At 45.5% G+C, this 24,149-nt stretch overlaps 1 protein-coding gene across 4 annotated transcripts in view; it reads left to right on the top strand.

Annotated features, from left to right (window-relative positions):
• EPHB2 (EPH receptor B2) overlaps nt 1-14,131 on the top strand; it is a 115,744-nt gene extending 101,613 nt beyond the window's left edge. The window contains exons 8-16 of one of the 4 annotated variants that reach the window (XM_038166708.2): nt 336-444; nt 645-760; nt 2,978-3,100; nt 3,482-3,729; nt 4,729-4,944; nt 6,528-6,677; nt 9,700-9,893; nt 10,563-10,718; nt 12,179-14,131. In XM_038166708.2, coding sequence (XP_038022636.1) covers nt 336-444; nt 645-760; nt 2,978-3,100; nt 3,482-3,729; nt 4,729-4,944; nt 6,528-6,677; nt 9,700-9,893; nt 10,563-10,718; nt 12,179-12,287 — 1,421 coding nt within the window. In that variant the 3' untranslated portion in view covers nt 12,288-14,131. The remainder of the gene's footprint in view (nt 1-335; nt 445-644; nt 761-2,977; nt 3,101-3,481; nt 3,730-4,728; nt 4,945-6,527; nt 6,678-9,699; nt 9,894-10,562; nt 10,719-12,178) is intronic. The other 3 variants (XM_038166709.2, XM_027443044.3, XM_038166710.2) reach the window with 3 other exon arrangements.
• Nucleotides 14,132-24,149: the final 10,018 nt, after the last annotated feature.

The following is a 24,149-nucleotide window of genomic DNA, read 5'->3' on the forward strand; positions in this document are numbered from 1 at the left end:
ATTTGTGCAGCTACAGAAGACAAGTCAAGCCAGTTTTCTGGCCCTGAGGCCAAGTAGCAAGGCACAGCATGCTTCCACGGGACTGACTTTCCCACCCAAAAAGGATAGCTCCATCCAGCCTTCCTGCTGGGGAGCATCCCCCTCACAGCCAACATGAGTCACGCTTGGGACAGGGCTAGCTAGCCCAGAAAAAATCCATGCCAAGAAACATGTTAGCAATAACCATGCAAATACAGGCCATTGCTCAGGCCTGAGCTCTGGCCCTGATGCATGTATTAGTGTCTACCCACCCTGTAACCAGTGCAGTAACGCATTCTTTCTTCCTTGCATGTCAGCTGAGTATCAGACCAGTGTCCAGGAGAAGCTGCCACTCATCATCGGCTCCTCTGCAGCAGGACTGGTGTTCCTCATTGCTGTAGTCATCATCATTATTGTGTGCAATAGGTAGGTCAGTCTGAGTGCAAAGCCTGAGCTCACATCAGCCTCAGGGCTGGGTACCCAGAGGCTCGCTGTGTGAGGGGACGGCAATTAGAGAGGAAGGGTGGCAGGGGTAGAAGTGGGGATGATGGAAACAGGAAGGGAAAAGCACGTTTCTCAGCCTCGATCAGTCTGTGCACGGTGCTTAGGAATGCCTTTCTTTCCAGAAGACGGGGCTTTGAACGTGCCGACTCCGAGTACACTGACAAGCTGCAGCACTATACCAGTGGCCACAGTACGTACCGTGGTCCCCCACCAGGCCTGGGGGTCCGCTCTCTCTTGGGTTTGTGTTCCTGTTCACTCATTCCTTGTGTTGTGCGGGAAGGGCTCAGGGTCTCTAGCCAGGCACGTGTGTGCATGTGAAAACAAGAGGACCTTTGTGCTGGCCAGGGCTCCAAGAAACATGGCCAGATCCTTTCTTTGATCCTTGCCTTAAGAAAGCTTCTGCCCTTGGGGTCTAACAAGGTGGAGCTTCTTCAGGAAGCCACTGGAGAGATCTGGACTGCATTGTGTGCCTTTGGCTTATGTCCACTTACCCTCCCTTCTTCTCCTCATTTCAGTATGCATCTACTGAATCCTGCCTCTGCTTCCCTATGCCCTTCTAGACGTGTTCTGTAGCATGCTGTGTGCATCTCTGAACCAGCATATTGCATCCCCCAGAATGACATTCATAGCTCGGAGTGACATTCATAGCTTGGATCCCCACTTTCATCATCTAGATCTCCTCACCTGTTCCCTGTGCTCTAGGTCTCTGTCCTGCTTAGTAAAGCTGATGCTCTCCAGACCTGTGTGCTTTTGGGTGCTGACCATGAAGTGGGCACCCATGCATGCTCTACAGACCCCTGCAACATCAAACACAAACCCTTTCATGTGCCCCCAAAACCTCATTCTCTTCTGCTGTGCAGCCCCTCCCAACACACCCTATCTTGCTGCTTGGATTCCTGAGCTTTTCCCAATTTGTGGGCAGCAGAGAGACCCTTTCCCCAGCTTGCCTACATCCTGTGGACCATAGCCCATACCATTGCTTCCAGGATCCTAGTAGATATGATTTATCCATCTATATTTTTACATATATATATAAATATATATATATATGCCATGTTATGCATTGTATCTGTCTATATAATAGACATTTTTATATCTGTAATGTTATATATCTGTATCTGTAATAGATACAATACAAAACATGCCCTTTCTTGCAGCCTGCCTCTGCTGATATACCCATGCACTGCAAGACACTCCTCACACCCAGCATTCCTGCTTTCAACCTCTCTGTGCAGCCTGCCTCACCCTCGTTCTCCTCATCAACCCCTGGCTGCATGCCCTCTCCAATGGCTTTTTCCTCCCTCACTAGAGATCACTGAAATTCTGCTTTGTCCATATCTCTGTTATTGTTTACATTATTATACTTAAAGCTTCAGGATTTCTGTCCTTTTTATACCTTGTTCCTGTACAGACCTGGGCCTTATTCAGAAAATGGTTGTGCATGTAGTAAATCAGTAATGTTTCTGCACAGGACTCACTGCTGTTTCTGCATTTACCTTGGAAAAATATTCTGAAAGGCAGGGTACTGAACTGCAACTCTGTGCCTGAACAGCAGTGTTCTGGCTGCATTGCTATAACTTACCAGTAAAAATGACACTCTTCAAGAAAGATTATGTAAATGCAACTCTCAGTTGTTTGTCAGTCCTTGCTGCATGTGTAAACATACATTCACACTTTCTCCCAGGGTCTGGTGTGTAACATGACAGCTTCAGGCTGGGATGGCATTAATAGCTGTGCCTTCACAACTGTTGGAATAGGCTAGATGCCACCAGATGAACTGTTAACAGGCCTGGGGTGCATTTTAGCCATATCGTCATTCAAGACACCGATACGAGGCACAGTCCCTCCTCAGATTCCCAGCAGTGACTGCTGCAGAAAGGCTACAGCTTTTGGTTAGCAGATTGCCAAGGCACAGTCTGTAAGCCTTTACATTGCAGCAGCTCGCCTGAATGGGTCTGACCAGCATCCTACACGTGGACCTGGGAGCTGTGCCACTGGTTCTGTGCTGGGCTCCTTATTTAGTGAGTTGTGGTCTCTTCTCTACAGGACTCCCAATTTGGGGTCTGGCCAGAGCCCAGAAAAGTGAGTATAGAAAGGCCAATAGCTCCCTGCTGTGTGCCAACTGTGGGCCCAATGTTTATTAGAAGCCAGGCCTGTGCAAACCTGGCTCTGCATGTTGTTTCTCAAACTTCTTTGCTGTGTCTGCTTCACACCCTTGATTATGCAACCTCCTGAGGTTAAAAAAAAAAGACCCTCATCATCAACAGCATTTTGGTCCACCTCATGGACACGCATCTTTGTGCACAGAAACACACACACACACACACACACAAACCTGCCCACACGTGCACGTGTGTGCACACAACCCCATGTACACAAATAGGTTTCTCTAGTCCTTGATGCCAGCCGTTTGTCCATTTGTGTCTGTCTGACTCTCTCCCTCACCTTTATGCAGTGACTCCAGGGATGAAGATTTATATTGATCCATTTACCTACGAAGACCCCAATGAGGCTGTCAGGGAATTTGCAAAAGAAATCGATATCTCGTGTGTGAAAATTGAGCAAGTGATTGGGGCAGGTAGGTAAACTGTGAATGCCTGGCTGCCCCTCAGCAGCACAGTCTCCTTTGTGGTATCAGACTTCGGTGAGGATTTAACCTTACATTTAGTGGGAAAACTACTGTAAGTAAGGTCTTATACTTAGCCTGCCTGGACTAGCAGCAACATGGTGGTCTCCGGAGGACACCCAGTGCTGGAGACAAGGAATTCCTGTGTGTGCACAGTGTCCAACACTCCTCACCAAAGGATGGAGGCCTTTGCTGTGGCACGAAGGAGGAAATCCAAAGCAGTGGTCGGCTCAGGGGTGTTCCTCACGGGGTCCCTTAGGAACGGGGTCCCACAGGGAGGAAGGCAGAGATCCAAAAGGCCAACAAGCCTTACCTGTTTCTCTCTGTTCACAGGGGAGTTTGGTGAGGTGTGCAGTGGGCATCTCAAGCTTCCCGGCAAGAGAGAGATCTTCGTGGCCATCAAGACGCTGAAGTCTGGCTACACAGAGAAGCAGAGACGGGATTTCCTGAGCGAGGCCAGCATCATGGGGCAGTTCGACCACCCCAACGTCATCCACCTGGAGGGGGTAGTAACCAAGAGTTCACCAGTCATGATCATTACTGAATTCATGGAGAATGGCTCACTGGACTCCTTCTTGAGGGTATGAGATTGCAGGAGCACACAGGCCCAGAGAAGGGCCAGAGGAGACCTGGAGTGGGGGGTCCTTCCCTGTGCCACTATAACTGTGCCCAGAAACTCCTGGCACTGGGGCAGCTGCTGCATGCTGCAGAGGTCTGTGGTCTCAGGAAAAGAAGCGGCACAAGAGCTGTCATGTTACATGTGTTTGTTCACTTGTACTAAAGAAGTGCCACTCAGTTTCAGAGGGCTGTTACATAAATCCACATACAAAAGACACGTGGAGCATGTTGGAGCCTGGTGGCCCCTCTGCAGGCAATCTAGCCTTTCAGATCTTTCTGTGCATCTTACACAGCATCACCCTGAGGAAAAAGCTGAGCACCCTGTTTTGTGATTGGTGAGGGGTGAGGTGTACCCGAATAAAAATGCATGCCCAAAGGCCTTTGTAACCAGGCCACAAAACAAGAATCACCCCGATTATCAATAAAAATGCATATTGTTCCCAGGGTGTGAATGTGGGTGGATCAGGTTATGTGTTACAGTATGACAAAATGCAGCACGTTGGTAGATGATGGGGATACAGCACATGCAGCTGTGCCTACATGTATGCATGCCCACAGATACATTTACAAACTCTGCCTCTGTGGGCATGGAGGTGAGTTCTGCCAGATCTTTTACACAGCAGAGCTTCAACTCCAGCTGCTTTGTCTAAATATTTACACATTTGAGTCTGAGATGAATAAATCACTGTGTTGACTGGATGTTGAATTCACCTGATAGGAATAGATTGCCTCTTCTGTGCAAGGTGTGGCAGAGATCAGACCACAGCCGTTGGCAGTGATGCTTGTAGGACATGAGGGTGACTTCCAACCCCTGTGAGCTCTTGACTCTCCACACTCTTATTTTGAGAAGGAACTTAACGGTGCTTGTGGAATAGCTGTGCCATAATGGGGTGTAAACAAAGTGTTCGCCTGGCAGGCTGTGAATTGCTCCTCTCATGCAGATTCTTTCCTTTTCCCCTAAGCAAAACGATGGGCAGTTCACCGTGATCCAGCTGGTGGGCATGCTGCGGGGTATCGCAGCAGGCATGAAGTACCTGGCCGATATGAACTACGTGCACCGGGACCTGGCTGCCCGCAACATCCTGGTGAACAGCAACCTGGTCTGCAAGGTGTCTGACTTCGGCCTCTCCCGTTTTCTGGAGGATGACACTTCTGATCCCACCTACACCAGTGCACTGGTAAGGCTGCTTTTAGAGCGGGAGGGATGGGTGAGGAAGGAAAGAGTCAGGGAAAGAGAGAAAGGGGACATCTCCTGTTGACATTGAGAAGACTTTTCTCAGGGTGCCACAACAGGCATAATGTGCCAGATGGCAAAGATAAATTAAATTAACCAAGAAAGATTTTCTATTGCCAGTTGTCATTCCAGTGGCTGTTGATGAGCTCTGTAGCCATGTCTATGGATAACTGAACCTTCTTCCAAACGTGTCTGCAAACACATCCATGTCTCTGATAAAGCCTTTAGATGTGGATAATGAAATATCCCGTTCCAGCATGGCCCAGCTTGGGGTCCTGCAAGATGCCACCCTGACAGATTTGTTGCTAGGGCAGCAAGTCTCTGTATTTTTACCATTACTGTCCAACTGTGCTGTCCTGCTGTCTGGGAAGCCATGATCGTTTTTCATGTCATGTCATGGGCTCAGCCCCAGAAATGACAGACTGAAGTGTGAATGCTTGCTGGGCAAAGCCATGCAGTACTAGACACTGATCTCACAGAAAATCTTTCTAAATTAGAGAGAGAAATAATTTCAAAAACAGCTTCATGATCACGTAACAGCTTCCCAGGAACACCACAATACCAGTGACACAAATGCCACTGAGGACTCGTGGCCTGTCTTGGAATACAAAATGTGTACCAGGACCAAGGACTTATTTGAAGACTTTCATGTTCAGTAAGACTGCAGCCAGTAGTTTTCCCACGTACCTTTTTTTTTTTTTGCAAAGGCATAGAGCATCACTCCAGTGCAATGCCTATGATAGGACTTCTTGGAAATGAGTGTTGATATAGCTGGAGCAGGATCTGTAGGAAATCATCTCTCACCAGTCTTTTGAAGCTGCTAGTGGTGAGATGTCTGGCATAGCTCTTTTGAATTTTAACAGTGCTTGAATACCTAAAAGCTAAAGTTTTAATTCTTTTTATTCTGCTCCTGAGGTAGCATGGTGACAGCAAAATGATGGAGGGAGATTCAAAGAGAAACAGTTTGAATTTTTCTAATTTCACAGACATTCATTTTTCTACAAAAGACTCTACCAGCACAATAGGCATTTTGGCATGATGAAGATAACTGTACAGCAGTAGGCAGATGGAAGGAGCAGGGCTTATTTAATATAATGAAAAGGAGGCTGAATGGATGCCTAAAGCTGACCTGCAGTACTTGAAGAGCAGTTATGAAGAAGACAGAGTCAAACTCTTTGCAGTGCTACCAGATGATATCATATGGGGCAATAGACAAAAATGTAGCTTGGGATGTTCAAGTTGAATATAGGAAAAGCTTCTTCCCTGAGAGGGTGGTACAGCCCTGCACCAGATCACCAGACAAACTGGGGGGGATCATCATCCTTGAAGGTTGCCAAGACCTGGTTAGACAAAGGCATGGCCATCCTGATTTAATTTTAGGCATAGTCCTGAGGTCCCTTCCTTCTAGGATTTCACCAGTTGGATGAAAATATGTTGGACACATCTTTTTCAGTTGTTCTTTCTTTTTCTGCTACCATCCTCTCTCTCTTTTTTTTTTCTTTTCTTTTTTTTTTTTTTTTCCTGCAGGGTGGAAAGATCCCAATACGGTGGACAGCACCTGAGGCAATTCAATACCGAAAATTCACATCAGCTAGTGATGTGTGGAGCTATGGAATAGTCATGTGGGAGGTGATGTCGTATGGAGAGCGGCCTTACTGGGATATGACCAACCAAGATGTGAGTTACTAAGAAACAAGGAGCAGGAATACTGAAATCAGGAGCAGATTGCAAGGCCAAAGCATGGTTATATCTGGACTCAGCTGATGGCACGTCCAGAACCTTCCCTGTTATGGGAGATGTGTCCATCTTTGGAAGAAATAGTGGGATTTTCTTTGACGTTTGTTCTGGTCCCATTGTGCTGCTGTCGCAGAAGTTAGAGACTGTATAAACCCTACTGCAGTAGGATCAGATTAATGTGAACAACCTCAGTTATGGCAGACAGATACCTGGGAGGAAAGGGAGGAGACAGTTAAAAAAATAAAAGTTTCCACTAACATGACAGCTCCTGAAGCACCTCCAAGTCCACCCATCTGTGGACTCTTGAATTTGTAGGCTTCCCTGCCTTACAGGAAAAGAGAGTAAGACCCAACCTCCCACCCGGTTTCACAACTCCTCCCACCTGCATGGCAAATTAGACATTTTTCAGGTCAATACAACTCCACCCACACCATGTCAGGTTTCTTCAGAGAAGGGCAAAATCCTCAATTTTGTGGTGCTCTAATTGCTCAAGTGAGTCCCTAATGCCTGAAGCAGATGATATTTTAGCACCTTTTGCTGTACATGGCCTTGTCCCGGCCCCTGGCATACTTGAAAAGTTTTTTGTCTCAATTCTCTGGCCACAAAGAAGGGTGTTAGAAGTTATGCCCTTCTCCGAAATGCCAATTTCCTTCCCATTCACATTAGGGTTTCATTATCACTTGCTGTTTCAAGCATTTACTGCAGACAAACGTTACTGCTCCTCTCCCTACCCTGGTATCCCTCTGTATGCTCGGCACTCTGCTGTCCCCTCCTGGAGGCCTCCCCAGCCTCTTCTCCCGCTGCTTGTGCCACAGAGCATCGTGCCCCAGAGGCTGTCACCACTTAATTGCTGCTGGTGCACCCTGCACGTTAGCACATGGCACATACTCACTGTAGTTTAGCCTCCTGACCCTATGGTGTGAGTGCCTGGGGTGGCAGGATTGAGAATAGAGAGAGCAGCCTGTGCCCCCTTGCGGGTTGTGTCTTCTGGCTGCAAGGCAGGAGGTTTCTTGGGAAATTATGCAGTCGATGTCAGAGCCAAGTGCTTGATGTCTGCGTCTCCCCAGAGCTCCTCTCCCCTGCTCTCCCTCCCCTCCTGTCTCAGATGGATCCCCCATCCAGAGAGAGAGCTGGGAGAGGGGACAGCTTGCACCTCTCAGGAGAGTCCCTGAATGGGAGCCAAGAGCTTCGCAACCCACAGCAGTGATTTCTCAGGTTAGGCCTTCACAGGCCCAGTGGGTCACCTTCTTATCCAGCCAGCGCTGCCTCTTGGAGGAAGGAGAGGCAGAAGGACTCGTTCCATCTGGCAGATGTGGACAGCAGCAGTGCCAGCCCCAAGCTGTCTTGGATCAGCCTGCCCAGCATCCTGGCTAAGCACAATGCGTGGAGCACTCCACTACTCTATCCTCTTCCTGAAGCCACAATCCATCTTCAGCCCTTCAAAATACCCCACTTCTCACCCCAGACTGCCTGCTGTGGATCTTCCACTTACCCTCCCTTGGAGTGGCAGCTTTCTACTGCCACAGCACTCTCAGTATCACCCCTGCCCTGCTCCCATCTGCAGTATCCTCCACTTTCTCTATGCAGCCTTCCTTCTCGACAACATATTCGTGCTGCTGTATGGATATGACTGTCCTTCCATGGCGAGGCATTACAGCCTTGGGGTAGCTCACCAGGCAAGTAAGGAGATTTCTGTCCTTAGTAGTGTGCAAGACATACCTGAACAAAGCTGTGGCTGCCCTGATCAAGTAGTGAGACCAGATAGAGACATCAAGGTCATTCTACCAGCCCTGTTGGGGTTCTTTCAGTTCTTTCCCCTTTTTTTATCATCCCCATGGAGAGTTCGTCATTTCAAAGTGTTGTCCCTGATTTCAGTTACTGAAATATCCTCAGTTCTGCTTTTTATCCTTGCTTCTGTTTTTTTTTGTTGCCATGAAAAAGCCTGTTTCTAATGTACATGTACAAAGTTTCTGCTTTTCTTTCAATGCCCCTTCTGTGTGTATGACCCTATGATGCATAAAGCCAGGAGGGAAGGGAGTTGAAGGTCTGTCACATTCTTCTGTCAAGAGAACATATGCCCCTGGAAGAAAGCATGGACCTCTGTCTTCCTTGATCACCCAGGGGAGGTTTTGGGCTGTGCATGCAGAATAGGGAGCTGGGGTTCCTCTTGAAGAAGATCCTCTAATCTTGAGCATGTGCTATTTCCACTGAACATGGCAAGACCGTGTATTTTCCCAGGTCCTGTAGAAAAGATCAGACAAGTGGCAGGCAAAACCTTCTTGTGTTGGCCCACAGAACTGTAGCTTGGCGTAGGCGAGATGTGCTCCAACTCTTCCCTGCATGCCATAGCAAAGTTCTTCTGCATGTGGCTCTGCTGACCCAGGTGTCTGTCCTACTCACCTGTGTGGATGAAGCTGTGCTTCAATCTGTTGCACAAAGGTCTGTAGAGAAATCCAGCTCTCATTGCTGGTTCAGTGCACTCAGCCCAGGGAGTTCTGCATGGAAAGGTTGGAGTGTATGCAGGAGCAGAAAGCAGCAGCGGAGGAAGGAAAATAGGGACGGCTTCCTTGGTCCTTAACTCACTTAAGAGCAGCCCCTTTCCTAGATGGGGTTGTTCTCCCTGTGAGTTACTATGGTGTGGTGTGGTGTATCCTGATATAAACATGGTGCTTGGCCACAGAGTGCCCACCCAGACGAGAACATGAACTCTCTGTCATGAGATGACATGAGAAAGGCTGGGAGTTAGAGGGTATTGTGTTGCTACAAGAGTAGTTTGCTGAAACAGGCTACAGTTAAGTGTGTGCAGAGCAGCCCTGTTGCACTGTGGTTGGCCATGACAGTCACCCTCAGGAGCTGAGAAAAGGAACATTATGAATTAAATAAGTGCCTCTTTGGCCACCTCCTCCATTCAGGGATGAAGATGTTATTGCCACTGTATTGATCTCTTTTTCTCTTGTCACAGGTAATAAATGCAATTGAGCAGGACTATCGGCTGCCACCCCCCATGGATTGTCCAAATGCCCTGCATCAGCTAATGCTTGACTGTTGGCAGAAGGACCGAAACCACAGACCCAAATTTGGGCAAATTGTCAACACTTTAGATAAAATGATCCGAAATCCTAATAGCCTGAAAGCCATGGCACCTCTCTCCTCTGGGTATGCATCTTATCTTGTCTTTTGGCTTCTATTTGCAGATCTACCATCCTTTGTGGCCTGGTGGGCACAATCCCTGCACCTCTCTGAGCTAGCTATTATAGAGGCTGCTTGACCTGTGTAGTTTGGACCTTTATGGGAGGATGTCAAAGTCACTCTTGTGTCTCTCTGGCCAGCTTAGATTTCTGGGAACACGGAGTTTAATTGGACAAGGTCCTCTGCACAGTTAGAGGAGCGTAATGGTTTCATGTACATGTGATTGATGGATGGGTATGGATGCTCTGGTAGCCCGGTCTTGCATGCAGTGGAGGCAAGTAAGGCCTCATCAAACAGTATGATGTTTCCCAAGAACAGAGGTGAGGACTGCAGCAATTTACGGGAAGCACTGGCGCAATTCTGGGAGTGCATTTACCCCCTTGTGCAGCCACGATTTGAAAGTTGTATCCCATGGTCTTTGAAAGCTCCATCCTTTCCTTTACAAACTGATCCAGAAACAGACTTTGCTGGTGTTCTGCACAGTCCTTGCTTCAGCAGGATAGAGTGGGTGGTATTGCTTACTGCAGTGCAGGCACTATGAATGGTGCTGGTCCACATCCTTCTAGCTGATGGAGGGTACAGAAATACACACGCTTATCATTGCTTGTTTTGACGTTCTCTATTTCTTTGTTTCAGGATTAATCTCCCTCTACTTGACCGCACAATCCCAGATTATACCAGCTTCAACACTGTGGATGAGTGGCTGGATGCCATCAAGATGAGCCAGTACAAAGAGAGCTTTGCCAGTGCTGGCTTCACCACCTTTGACATAGTATCGCAGATGAGTGTAGAGTAAGTGCCCAGGTTTCAAGTCCCAAAGTACATGGAAAAGTCTCAGTAGTTTACCAACAATTGGCCATTAATAGATTTTTTTTATTATTATTATTTTTATATGATGTAGTTTTACTTTTATAGAATTTGTTACCTTGTGAACCCACTTTTTGTCTATTCTGTTTCTGCAGAAATGTCTGTGTTCTACACACTGTCTTGTGTCCAGACTGTGTATATTGCTTTATATCTGCAGAATTCACTTCCACACTGCCTGTCACCATTGTGAAAATGAAAACAATAGTGAAGGTCTCCAAAGCCCCCACGTGGGACAAATGGAGATTTCAGGCTGGCATCAGGCAGTTCTGCAGCTACTGGAGAACACTTTAAGACCCTAACATCCTCTTGCATGTTTGGTTTATTGGCAATGAAAACAAACACGCGGCAAACAAATTTCTCCTTAGGAAAGGCCTCTGAAATTCCATGTGGTTCCACTTTGGTCTAAATTGTCTTGTATCCACTCAAACTTTCCTCAGTGGCAAAATTTTAGCAAGTTCTTCAGAGGGAGCAGGCAATTGAAATCCAGTTGTGGTGGTTTTTGAAATCTCTTGGGATTAAGTGGGGCTTTGATTCCTCTGGGGAAGATTTGTAGTTGGTTGCAGTTAGATTTAGAAATCCTTCCTGAGAAAGCGCCAAGCATTATAGGCATCAGTAAGTGCTACGATGTCTCTGTGCATAGTAACTTGGAATGTTTATTGGATTTGGTGCCTATTTTCACACTTTAAAACTACCACTCAATCAGAATCCATTCACAGAAACAGCCAAACTGATCTTGTTTTGGCTTTCTGTTCTTATTTCCTGCCGGGAAATTCACATGGCAATTCTGGCTGTTTCAGTGTATCCGTGGTACAGCCCCAAGGCCCTGGGGATGGTTTTGGCACACTATAGGCTGTGTTCATACAAGAGGAAGAGGGCCCACAAAATCTGAAGAACTTTGATCAGACTAGGACATCACACCCACACCTCAGCCCAACTCTGCTGAATTTTGTGGGTTCTCTTTGTGATATATCTAAAAGACATATTGCAGGCAGCCCAGCTAATGAGGTCTGCATCCTTCATGGACATGATCAGTGTTCCTTAATGCTATTTCTCCCAGTACCTCACTGTGTCCTTCACAATATCTTCCAAGTCCCTACCATGTGCCTTCAACACAATCAAAAGAGGACCCTCAGCTTCTTCCCGTGTCTCTTCCACATTTGTCACCTGCTTGGCTGGACATAATAATAGAGATGATTAGAGTTCAAGCTGTTCCACCTGGACTGTCACAAGTCCATGGGGCCAGATGGGATCCAGCTGAGGGTGCAGAGGGAGCTGGTGGATGTGATTGCTGGGCTGCTTTCCATCATCTATCCGTGGTCATGGCTTGTTCTCATGTACTTTCTGGTTTGTTCTGATATGCTGTGTTTGTTTCTTTCCTCCCAAAGGGACATTCTGCGAGTTGGGGTCACTTTAGCAGGACACCAGAAGAAAATTCTGAACAGTATCCAGGTGATGAGAGCACAGATGAACCAAATTCAGTCTGTGGAGGTTTGATATCAACGTGTCCTCATGCTCCGCTTCCTTGAAGCCCTGCTCCCCTTTGCCCCTGTATGTCTGAGCTCTAGTTCTTGAGTGTTCTGCATGGATCAGAGACAGGCAGCTGCTCTGAGGATCATGGCAACAGGAAGAAATGCCCTATCATCAACAATGAATAGTCTCCAAGAGCTTCTAGAATTTAAACAATGGAAAAAGGGAACAACAAAATAAAAAAAAAAAAAAGACAACTATTTTGAAAACAGACAGACAGACAATTATTTTTAAATAATAATAAAGCAATTGCATTCTTGAAAAGGGCTCCAAGACCAGGAGTCTCCAAAGGAAGAGAATAGAGCAGCTTCATCTATTTTCCTCTTGCACAAAGTTGCTGCAGCTGGGCCCAGACACCTCTGGAGCAATGAGATGTTTTCAAGAAGATGAATGCGAGGATAGATCCCGAGAAGCACTTCTCTTTCTCACATGGAGTGGCAGCTCTGGGGATGTCCTGCAGCCGGCAGTACTTTCTGAAAGCCCCTGTTAGCAAATCAAAGAGGAAAGAGAGCAGAGCTGAAGCTCTCTGGTGCTGTGGAACCAAGTGCATCTCAGAAATCGTTGGACTTCTTCAGAAGCTGAAGACATTTTTTTTTTTTTTTTTTTTTTTTTAAACAAGTAAACTGAGACTAGAAGAGGCTGTTTCCGACAAATGAGAAGGAATCTGTAACACTTGGGTGGGGGTGGGGAATGGGGAAAACCAGTCCTTTTTACATCTCTTATTTTCTCTTGTCATGGAACAGTTTTGTGAGTGACAGTTTCCTAAGGGTCCGTCCATCCACCCTCCAATGGCATCATTGTTTCATACATATCATATGCACAAGACTTTTAGTGATGTCCTCACTCGATGCCAATGATCTTTTCCCAGAAGACTTCCCAAGTACAGTATGTAGTAGATTTTGATTACAAATGCTGACGTGTACCTTTATTTTTTGGTTGTCATTGTTGGGAGAATTGTCCTTTTACATTGCTTTGTTAACACCAATTTGTGAGTTTGGGGTTGGATTTTATTTTATTTTTTTTTTAATGAGAAGGAAATGACATTTCCAAGCGTCATATCATTCAAGAACTTAAATCCTTTCCTTGTGGAAGGAAAAAAAAATGCAGCTTATTGACAATATGCCAGGAGAATAAGTTTTTTATATGCACATTTCCTCATGTTTGCTTGTTTGTTATTTTGCAATTTGTCGTGGCCTGACAGATGTTTCTAACTGTTGGGTTTCCAGTTGTTCACCGAGATGAAGTGACCACCTGCTCAATGCAAGGTTGCTGGTGCAATGATGAGCAGCATCACAGAAGGGTTTTTTTTTGTTTGTTTGTTTTTTGTTTTTGTTTTACAGGGGGGAGGGAAAGACGGGGGAGGATAGATGTGTGGTGGGAGGGAACGGTGACTCCACAGCTGGCTGCCAGAGCCCCTTGGAGATGTCTGACTGCTTAGAAAAGTGTCAGAAGTGGGTCGGTGCATGTACCACAGAAAAGCAGGGTAAGCCTGGTCCTCTAAGAGGAGCTTAGCACACAGTTTCTCCGAGCCTGAATTGTATTAGCTGCTAGGTTGTGGATGCCTCACTACAGTAACCAAACTCTGTGGATGTGCTCTGTGCACTTTGGACACGCAGTCCCTTCGCTGGACAATGCACTGGGGGCTCTGAGACGGCTTCAGTCTCAGCCAGTTGCCTCTTGGAGAACCTGGGCGAGCAAAGGAAAAAAACTCATCTAGCAGCCCAGGTCTCTGGAGGAAAATGCCACGGCTGAAGCTGAATGGCCAGTCAGCGGATTTATAAATAACTGAAATAAATACTTTAGTTACTCAACAGGTCTTTGGTATGTGTAAATACCACCAACCAAGTGCAGGGGAAATACAAATGAGAATAATTGGACTAGTTATCCCTGTTCAGCACCATCTCATATCTTCTGAAACATGCCTACCACCACCCACCTTCCCCTGGCCATTTGTGGCGTATTTCCACACATCTCCTGGCCATATAACGTGAATTTACAAACTCTTGTCTGCCATTGCCATGTCATTCGTGGGGTTCTTCACTCAGTTTCAGCAGCATGGAGTGTTTGAAGGCATGTTTGTTGGGAGCTGGTTTGCTGTATTTTCCAGGAGCTGAATCCAAGAGGAAGTCTGTAGATGAAACTCCCAGGCTGTCTAGACCTCTGTGATCAGATATCATCTCCCTAGACTGCTTGCAATATGTGAGGCCATTTTTAAAGTACTTATAATTTTCTTCTTTCAGACCAGATCAGATGATGAAGCACATATGAGTAGCAGGAGACCATTCCCTGCAAATGAGTTACTTCTCTGCTTAGCTTTTTCGCTGGCCAAATGTTTGGTGCACAGCTTCATCAGCAGGGGCCTTAACTGAAGGAATTTTCCACCCAGCTCCTATTCGTGTTAGATCTGTACTGGTGGATTGCATTTTCTATTGTATATTGTATTTCCCTGCTCTTGCACCCAAAAGTACATCTGTAGTCATCAGATGAACATGAGCAGCAGATGTGTGCTGGGGGCTGTGGGATGTGTTCTGCTCTCAGTAACTACATTGCGTGCCCTCTGACAGCAGTGTTATATCCGATTATCTGCTGTAGGGCACAAGTGGAGAGAGTTCAGGGTGAGTGGGCAATAGGTGTGTTGTATGCAGGTGGTGCCTGGACATTTGGGCTGCCTGTCCTATAGCCAGCCTGCTTTAATGTGTGTATCTAGCTGAAGGGGTGCTTCGAATGCCCTTGTGTTCAAAAACTGCTGCTCCTGACGAGGAAACAAACTCAGTTTTAAAACATTGATGGTGCCAGCTAAGCTACGGTGTTGTCAGAGGGCACACAGAGAAAAAAAAAAATTCCTCTCCACACCCCCTGTCCCACAGAACTGCTCTCATGGTGTGCCTCTTCCACAGCGTAGCTGCTCTGTTTTAACAATTCACAGCTGCCAGGTCCCCAAGGCATGGCTTTCCCCAGGGCACGTCTGAAGCTGTTTGGTGGCAGGCCAGGCTGCGCCAAGCTGCCTGCCCACAGCCAGCCAGCTACTTTTTGTGCGAGGGAGCTCTGCAGTACAAGGAGAGCTGTCTGCCCAGAAAACTCACCAGCAAATTCCTGTGGGGCAGCCATGTGGAAGGAGTGCACGGTCCCCTTCGGTTTTCTTTCCCAGACAGCTCCTGACTGCTCTGCACCCTCTGCTACACGCCTGCACGCACCAAGGACAAGCAACGGCCAGGCAGGATCCCCCTTCAGAGCCAGCCACTGTCAGACAGGGCTTGGAAGGACACTTCAGGTCATTTGAAGACTTTTTTTTCTTAATGCACTGAATCTCCTCACTGGCTAGCATCACACACATCTACCTACCAGACCCAAGCCACTGTGAAGGATGGGACCACACAGCTCAGTGCCACAACGCGCCAAAGCCATGGCAGCTGGGACAGAGAGAGCACATCTTTTATCTCGTCCTCTGACCAAAATCACATGTAACGAGTAACACATTCCATCTGATTACCAGGCACAGCTAGCATCATATCAGTCTGTATCTGATTGTGAAGGACTAATGGTGAATTGGACCTAAAATAGAAACGATCCGTAAAATACTTCAGTTTTCTGCATCCTTCCAGCTTTTCGGAGAGGATGAGGAACCAGGCTCCTGTAAAGTGCTCTGGTTGTAAATGCTTCTGGTGGATGCTGCAGTTGGTGGCAGTCACCAAAATGACTTTAATGATTTTATTTCATGAATATCAATTGTGCTGCTGGGAAATATGAGTCTAATGGCAAAATTCAACTTCATGTGGAGAACAAGTAACAAGGGGAAGACACGTGACATTTACACTGTGAAATACTATGGTGCATGTGCATGTAACAAAAACCATCACAATGAGATTTTTTCAGGCATCTTGTTGCAGTTTTCACATTTTCCTTCCACCTTTCAAGCTAGCTCCAAGACCTACTCTTCTCCCCTGTTTTCTACTGCCGTCTGTTGCTGAAGGTCACCCATGTCTTGTGCTGGCATCCAGCAGAAGAGCTGACCAGGCCATTAAGATGAAAATACTGTATTAGTTGGCCAGTGATAAAATCAAATCATATAGAGCATCAGGGAGCAGAGTGAAGAAAGCAAAGCATATATGGATAATAGAAAGGTAAAAGAATCACCACAGTGCTATATTTTATGGGTCATTTTCAACAGTTGCCACCAGCCCTTTACCTGGAACTAGCAGCAAAGTTGTAAGCCAGGCAAAATGAAAAATGAGTTTTCAAGATAGAGCACTGCCAGGAGTCACGAGCTGTGGGGACACAGGCACAAGGCACTATGCACTGCACTGCCCCTCCACAAATTATCTTCTACCACCACCACGCCTAAAATCCCAGGTCTACCCTTCACAAACTCGATGGCGATTTGTGTCTTGCAGCGGCTGAGGATCTGCTTGTTACGGTCTGGCTTCTCCTCTCCGTGGTATTCCCTTTACCAAGCAGTAGCTTCCACTGGCAGCAACCTTCTGTGTAATCTGGGTAAATGCTGCTGTCACAGGGTTTAGCAATTATACAGTTATTACCTCAGTATTATGATTCAAATGTAGAGTTTTATCCCCCAACTCCATGGCAGTCATAGTACAGCAGAGCCTTGTTTGTGCTGACAGCATGCACCCGTGTTTCCATGTGCAGGGAGATATACACCATCGTATCCTGTGTAGGGCTAGGGAGAAAGCAGGGCTACACCTTCATGGACTCTGGCTTCAAAAACCTCCCATAAAGTGGCTGCTGTCCAGTGCAGAGATGGCTCCTGATCCGGCATTCATGAGCTAAGGAGAGAGGTTTTGTAGTAGGTGCTGGCTACGCGAATATTTTTTTTTTTCCCCACACCCCTTGAAGTCATTCTTTGTATTGGTGTCCAAGGAAAGATTCTTCCCAATAATGGTCATGCTGCAGATTAGCAGAGGCCTGTAGAGAAAACTCTTGGTGCGTTTGAGCAGCTGAGAAAATGTCTTGGTAAATTTTCTAGGCTGATTTGTATGAAACCTGCAATCAGGGCTTGAATTCTGCTGCATCAGTTGTATCCTCTAACAAAATAATAAATCTGTGGCTGTCTTGGATTTATGAATCCAAAGTGCCTGGAAGTAACACTGTTGTCCAGTTTGTTTTAGTTGAGTCCATTTCTTTAATGCATTTCATCTTCCTTTCTGTGTGTCTGGCTTGAGACTGATTTAACGTAGGTCTTTTCCATCTTGAAAAATTTTACAAGTTCTTCACATGTAGTATTCATCATTTCCCCCTTCAATGTCTTAAGAACAACTAACATTGCACCAACTTCATTGTTAACAGTCTGCTGGCAGTTATCCAATGTCATAAAAGACATCCTAAAATTTAATTTCTTTGCTGTGCTCCCGTCTTTCTATGCTGTGATCTCTTAGTGAAGCTAGTGCTTGACATGCCTTCAGCTCTAGGATCAACAATCCTTTATATCAGACAATTGAACTAAATTACATGTCATCAAAATTTCAGTCTGCTTTCTTTCCATGATTCTGCCCTGGATCTTTAGTCTGTGACTTGAGCACCAGTCCCGCCTGCTTATGATGTTGGTTCCACCATGTTCACAATTCAATGCACTGATTTCATCTTGTCATTGCCGAGAACTACTGGAGTTCTCCTACTATGCAAAATATTTTTTTTTCTCTCTTCAGACTCATTTTGGCTTCATTTTTAGAATTCTCCAGGATGATTTTGCTTATTGCAGCTATTGAACACTTCCCAAAGACACGACACCACATCTGTGTGTGTTTACTTTCATAATGTGATGCATTCCATAGTCCTAGAAAGCTCCCTGCATTTTGCAATTATTTTCTGAAATTTACTTTACTATTCTCTCTCTGTGTTAGTGCTACCCATTCTACTGTCTAATGTTAGTTGCAGAAATTTAGGGATAGAATCACGAGGTCTTCGCTCCCCTCAAATCTGTGTTTGTCTTAATTTTCATTCGGTGCTGTCCTACAAATAATTCAGCAGTTTCTGTTGTTCTCAGTTCTGTAAGAATTTTGCACTTCTCTGCACTCGTGTGCTTTGTAGGAGAGCAGCAGCAGTCCCACTTAAGTAACATGGTTTGATCACTGAATCATTTTTAGTCTAGCCGTGGACTGTTTTTGTGGTCCCCGACTGCCATTTAACAAGCCAGAGGACTTAACCTCATGTGCCTCATATTTTTCAGAAGCTCTTTTTTTTTCTTGAAAAAAAAAAAAAAAAAAAATTTGCTTGATCCTTTTCCCATTGTTTCATTCCAGAAAATTTCAGGAATTTATCAGTTGTCTTAACTGTAGCTTCTGCTTCTACCTCTAGGGTCAGTCTCGAGTTCCTGCACAGACAGCATACTGTGTCCTTTGATAACTCTATGAAGTCTAAGAGGTAAAGAAATAATCCTTAATGAGTCTTTAATAGCCAAACAGCTGTGTTAGCAAAACTAATGGAAGGAGTTCAAGGAAGCATGTTATCCTAGCCTGGGGTTAAAAGAGACAGTCAAATCCCACTTTTCCCCCAAACTAATTCTTCTGCACTGCCCCCTTGTTGGCTCCAATCTGTGGTCTACAAGCTGGCTTAGGAGTTTGTAAAATAGAGGATGCCAAAAGCACCATACCCAACTGAAGAGGTCCTCATGCATTGTGGACACCACCCTGAGCCAGGTAGTGTGGCAAATCCACACCCTTGCTTGGTATTTTCTCAGAATGAATGCAAAGTCTCTGCTAACAGATATTAACACCCGATGGTCTTCACATAAGGATGATGTTATGAGCCAGTACTGAATGTACTGATGTACTTAATTCTCAAAGGGGTACACAGAAACTAAGAAATATGCAAAGAAGGGCCACAGGAACAGCCAGAAGACTTTGGAAGTATGAGAGGGGACTAAATAGATTTTGATTCTAGGTATGACAGAGGCAAACGATGATATGAAATTTCATGCCATTAAGTCAGGGAAGATGTGAGAAAGGTGAGTAGGAAGTAGTCACTATTTCTCGCAATAAGAGAAGGGCCACAGGTGAAGTGAAATATGCTGTGACAAAGCACAGTGATTGAATGCTGGAACTCACTGCTGCAGGATGTTGATGCTAAGCATTAGATACTTTCAAAAGAGGATTCGGCAGATTTGTGAAAGTAAGATCTGTAGTAGCATCCTCAATGCAAAAATACCTCTTCTGTGTTTTTTTTTTTCTGGGTCATGGATGCCTGGGGGCATGGAGTGTGTGACACAACTCCTACTAGCACTGCTGTTATACCATCTTGTGACTGACACGTTATGGCTTTTTCTGGTGAAGGATTTCCACATGGAGCCAGAGGGGTACTCCCCTGTCAGGGGAAACCACTCAATTCCTCCTCCCGGTTCCCTGTGTAACGAGGCATCCCTGGGATTCACAACTGCAGCGTATCATCAGTGCTCCAAGCAGCAGTAATGGCACAAAAGGGAAGGCTTCTTGGTGGTCCATCATGCTGAATGTGGAAGCTCCCTGTGGAAGCATCCTTGTCTCAACTTTCTTTTCCGGTTCAGAGAACCTGAGGCATGGAGACAGATGCTGGAGGAAGAAGTGTTCCCTTTCCTTCTAACATGGTTTGTTGTCTGACAGTGAGACTTGCACCTGCATTGGAGATTAGCTCAGCCTGCATGAGCAGTCTCTGCTGGCTGCATGGATATGAGTCCAAATAAATACACGAGAGCCTTAAGGATGAAAATTCAGGAAAGAAGCCTGGGACAAGCTTCTAAAATGGTCAAATATGTCTCAGTGCAATTCAGAGCTGGGCTAGGAGCCTGCAGTGAAAGCCAAGAGGCATCCCAGAGCACAAACCAAGTGTTGGGGCCTCCAGGACAAGGATACAGTCGGGTATTAAGTGCAAGGTTCAGTTGTGAGTGCTGGCCCAGTTCTGAATTTGTTCTCTATGTCCTGGGTACAGGTTAGATCCAGACAAATCTTATGTTTCTTAGGATACCTTCATAGCATAAATAAAAAGCTATCTGAAACAGGCAATGATTCATTTCCCTCTTCCAAGTAGCCCAGGAATGTGGCAGAAGATCCTGTCTGAGGCAGAATGGACACTGGCTGTGTAGTCCTAACACCCTGCCGACCTCTCTAAGCTATGGAAGATGAGGAAGGGGACACACTATTTGTATTTTCTTCTGATCTATCTTGTTTGGCCCCCTCTAAGTCTGATCTCCAGTATGACTCTGTTCTTTCCTCTGCTCTAGAAGGGAAAGAACCAGCGTACTTCTAGCTGATGGTTTTATAAGCTCTCTGATGTTTTTTTTTCTCCTCTGAAAATCCCAGCTGCTGTGTTTATGATCCTGGAAGCACTGGGGTCATATGAAAATCACAGCCTTTATTGTAATTGGGGTAGTCCAAGCCTCATATGAGGAAGCAAAGTTGCATGGCTGCAGCTTCCATGCTGGCAAGCCCTGCTTCTACAGAGCACTGTGTCTGTCCGACCTTACCTGAGTACCTCACAGTCTGTAAAGCACACGTCCTAGAGACAAACTAAGGCTTACCACAGGACCGAGGTACAGAGAAATAAAGACTGACAGCCACTGCAGAAGTCAAGGGTTTGTAGAGACATGAGCATGGACTGTCAGACAATTTTAGTGTCTTGGTTCCCAAACGTGTGCCCCTCTTGCAAAGAGAGCAGTCCATGGCACACACAACTCTAGTGTGCCAGTCTGTGCTCCTTCTAGAACCCCCGAATCCTCCAGATGCTGAGGTCACTGCTTCATTTCTCCCCTCTTCATCACGGCCTTCTTCAAACAAGACCACACATCTCATCACACCCCTTGTCCTAATGCTGGAGCAGGGGTGGGACAAATCAGGGACTGGGGAGGTTGCATCTGCTCCTTCACTTGTGATCCAAAAGAGAGACCCAAAAGGATATTCTCTACTGGATCCCCTCCTTTTGTGACCTCATCCATTTTTCACATCGTGAACCTTTTCTTTCTTATTGCTTGCCCCCTATCAGTTGCTGTCTCTTCTCTGCATTGCTTTGTATATTCATCGTGTAGAATCATAACATCTGCTTGGGTTGGAAGGGACTTAATCCAACCCCCTGCCATGGACACGTCCCACTAGACCAGATTGCCCAAAACCCCATCCAGTCTGGTGTTGAACACTTCCAAGGATGAGGCATCCAAAACTTCTCTGGACAACCTGTTCCAGTACCTCACAACCCTCAGTGAGGAGTTTCTTCCAAATATCTACTCTAAATCTACTCCCCTTCAGTTTAAAACCACTGCCTCTTGTCCTATCACTATATGCCCTTGTAAAAAGTCTCTCTCCAGCTTTGTTGTTTCTTTGTCCTCTGTCCCTCTCCCAGGATAGAATAACAGGATGGGTTTGTACTCCAGGTACTCTTTTCCTTGGAGCTGTCTCAGCACATCTCTGCAGCAAACCTGTATTCAGTTACATTTCTTTTAACGAAACATCCCTCTCTGCCTGTCCTCCCTCAAAACATCAGCCACTTCACATCCCAGGTCTTTCTGAAGAAGGGTGTAGGAATTTATATGAAACTGGGGCAGGAGTGCCAGGATCCTTGGTCAATGTTCCCATGGAATAGTTCAAGGCAAAGGGTCCAACCCTACCTCTTACCAACAGGCAAATGAGCACAGCCATCAGTCTGAGCTTCAGAGTTCTCTACCAGACTTTCATAAAACACCCGTGCCCTCAACTTGTAATCCTGTAGGACTAAGATACCCATAAGGTCTCTGACAACGTAGTTATGTCGTGCCTCATCCTAGGGCAAAGGAAACCTTCGGATTGGTACTGGGCTGTGCAGCTGTAGGTTTGTTTTTCTTCTGTTTCCTCGTGAAGAGTTGGCTCAGCACAGAAACCCTGCTAAGTTTTGTGGGAGTGTTCAGTTGACTGAAGCCAGAGCCAAGCAGTAACAGGTCCTGCTGGAGAAACAATCACGGTGTTTCAAATTGCTGTCCTAGGTAATTTTGTGATGGCTGGACTTGATAATCTTAAGGGTCTTTTCCAACCTAAATGTTTTCATTCTACTCTGTGATCACCACTCACTTGGCCAAGCTTTTCTCTGAGATGTGGTGGGTAGCAGGACACAGATGAGTTGTAATTAGGACCTCAAAGACCTCCATGCAAGCTGAGCTGGGAACAGATAGCCAAGCTACCCTCTGCAGCCTCAGATATTGTGTATCAATAGGTTTAGGACGAACTGAAGAGCCAACATAGCTGCCCATGTTTCTAAGACTTGCAGGAACAACCCGTCCCAGCTCAACAACTAGACCCCAGGTTAGCAAGGCACGGGAGAAAGAAAGAGAGTCCTGTAGGGAAGGCTTATGCTAAAGGCTGAAAGGCGATTTGGGGAGGTGGCAGTACTGTAGTAGGAGAGAGAGAGGTTGAGCATTGTGGTAACAAGTCCACCTGCTTGTCAGGACCTTAGATTACTGTGGAGTGCTTGCATGGCTCCTCCAACACAAAGTGGGAAGCAATCAACCTCGAATGGAAGAGTTGTGGAGAAACTGACTGTATCGTAGGGAAATTTATAGGGAAATTTTGCCAGGCTCTGAGCTCCTCACAGCTTTGGCCAGCGTAGGATGGGGGAATTTTGTGAAACTTCAACTACTCCAAAACAAGCATTTCTAGTGAAATTCTCTTTTATCACCATTGGTCCAAGGATCCATCAGCTGGGCTCCAGGAGTATCCCCAACCTTAGTTTCCTACTGTTCATCATCCCATGTGTTGGTCATGGCCCTGTGGACAATGTAACATTTTTCATGACAACATTTGTATTTTTTTTAATTGTGAATGGGGAGATAGTGTGCAGGTCCTTGTTACACAGGGATGTGTCTTCCATTCAGATCAGGGCTTCCCCTGGCTTTGTCAGATGTCTTTCAATGTTACTGAGAAAAATAAATAAAGAAAGAAATCAGATGTATTTATAAAGGAAACAGAAACCCGCTGCTCCAATGCCTTTGTAGGAGTATTTTTAACAAAACATTTTTTCAAAATAAATGTGAATTGTAAAGTTTAAAGCATTTCCTTGTGGCTTTCTTTTCTAGGTGCTTTGTCTATCTTTTACCCTTCCCAAGATTCCTGCTTGAGTGTAAATATTGTGTTAGACAAACACATGGGTTATTGATCTCTTAGAGGGAGGAAAACATGCCCAGAACCTGCTTAATGGGAAATGACTTCAAAATAAACACACATCACTCTTAGCTGGCTTACATGATTTAGTCTGAATAATTAATCGGCAAATAAAGTCATTTGCTCCACTTGTAAATTATCCAAAAGAACACTTTTTTTTTTTTTTTTTTTTTTTTTTTTTGCATTAACTTGTGTTTTAGTTAAAAAAATGCCACAAAATCATATGTGCACATATTAAGCATTTATGTAACTTCTTTGAACTTACAACTTCGGTGATGACGTTGCTTGGATGACATTTGTCAAGGAACAAGAGGTATGTTAGTCCAACAACATTTCAGCTGCCCAGTACAATGACATGCATTCTTAAAGAGGATAAGGAAAGAAGGCAATTCATTATCTAAGCAATCACATTCCTGCTTAAACCCAACACTGAAGGTAAATCATAGCTGTTTTCATGAAACTTCTGCTCCCTTCACAGCCCTGCATGTTAAAATAAAGTAAATAAATAAAATCACCTACATAAATGATCACTGCAGTTCAGATTCTATGGAAATGAACTTGATGCTCTTAATATAATTACTATCCCTAAATTCTTCTCTGCAATAATACTTCAACCCTTAAATTCACACACAATGGGAGAAATGGGTGTAGTTTAGATGACCAATATGAATAATATAGCAAATAGATTCTATAGAACGTTAAATATTATAATCTGACATTCAGC

This window comes from Anas platyrhynchos, chromosome 22 (genome assembly GCF_047663525.1).
Source record: "Anas platyrhynchos isolate ZD024472 breed Pekin duck chromosome 22, IASCAAS_PekinDuck_T2T, whole genome shotgun sequence".
Taxonomy (NCBI): Eukaryota; Metazoa; Chordata; class Aves; order Anseriformes; family Anatidae; genus Anas; species Anas platyrhynchos.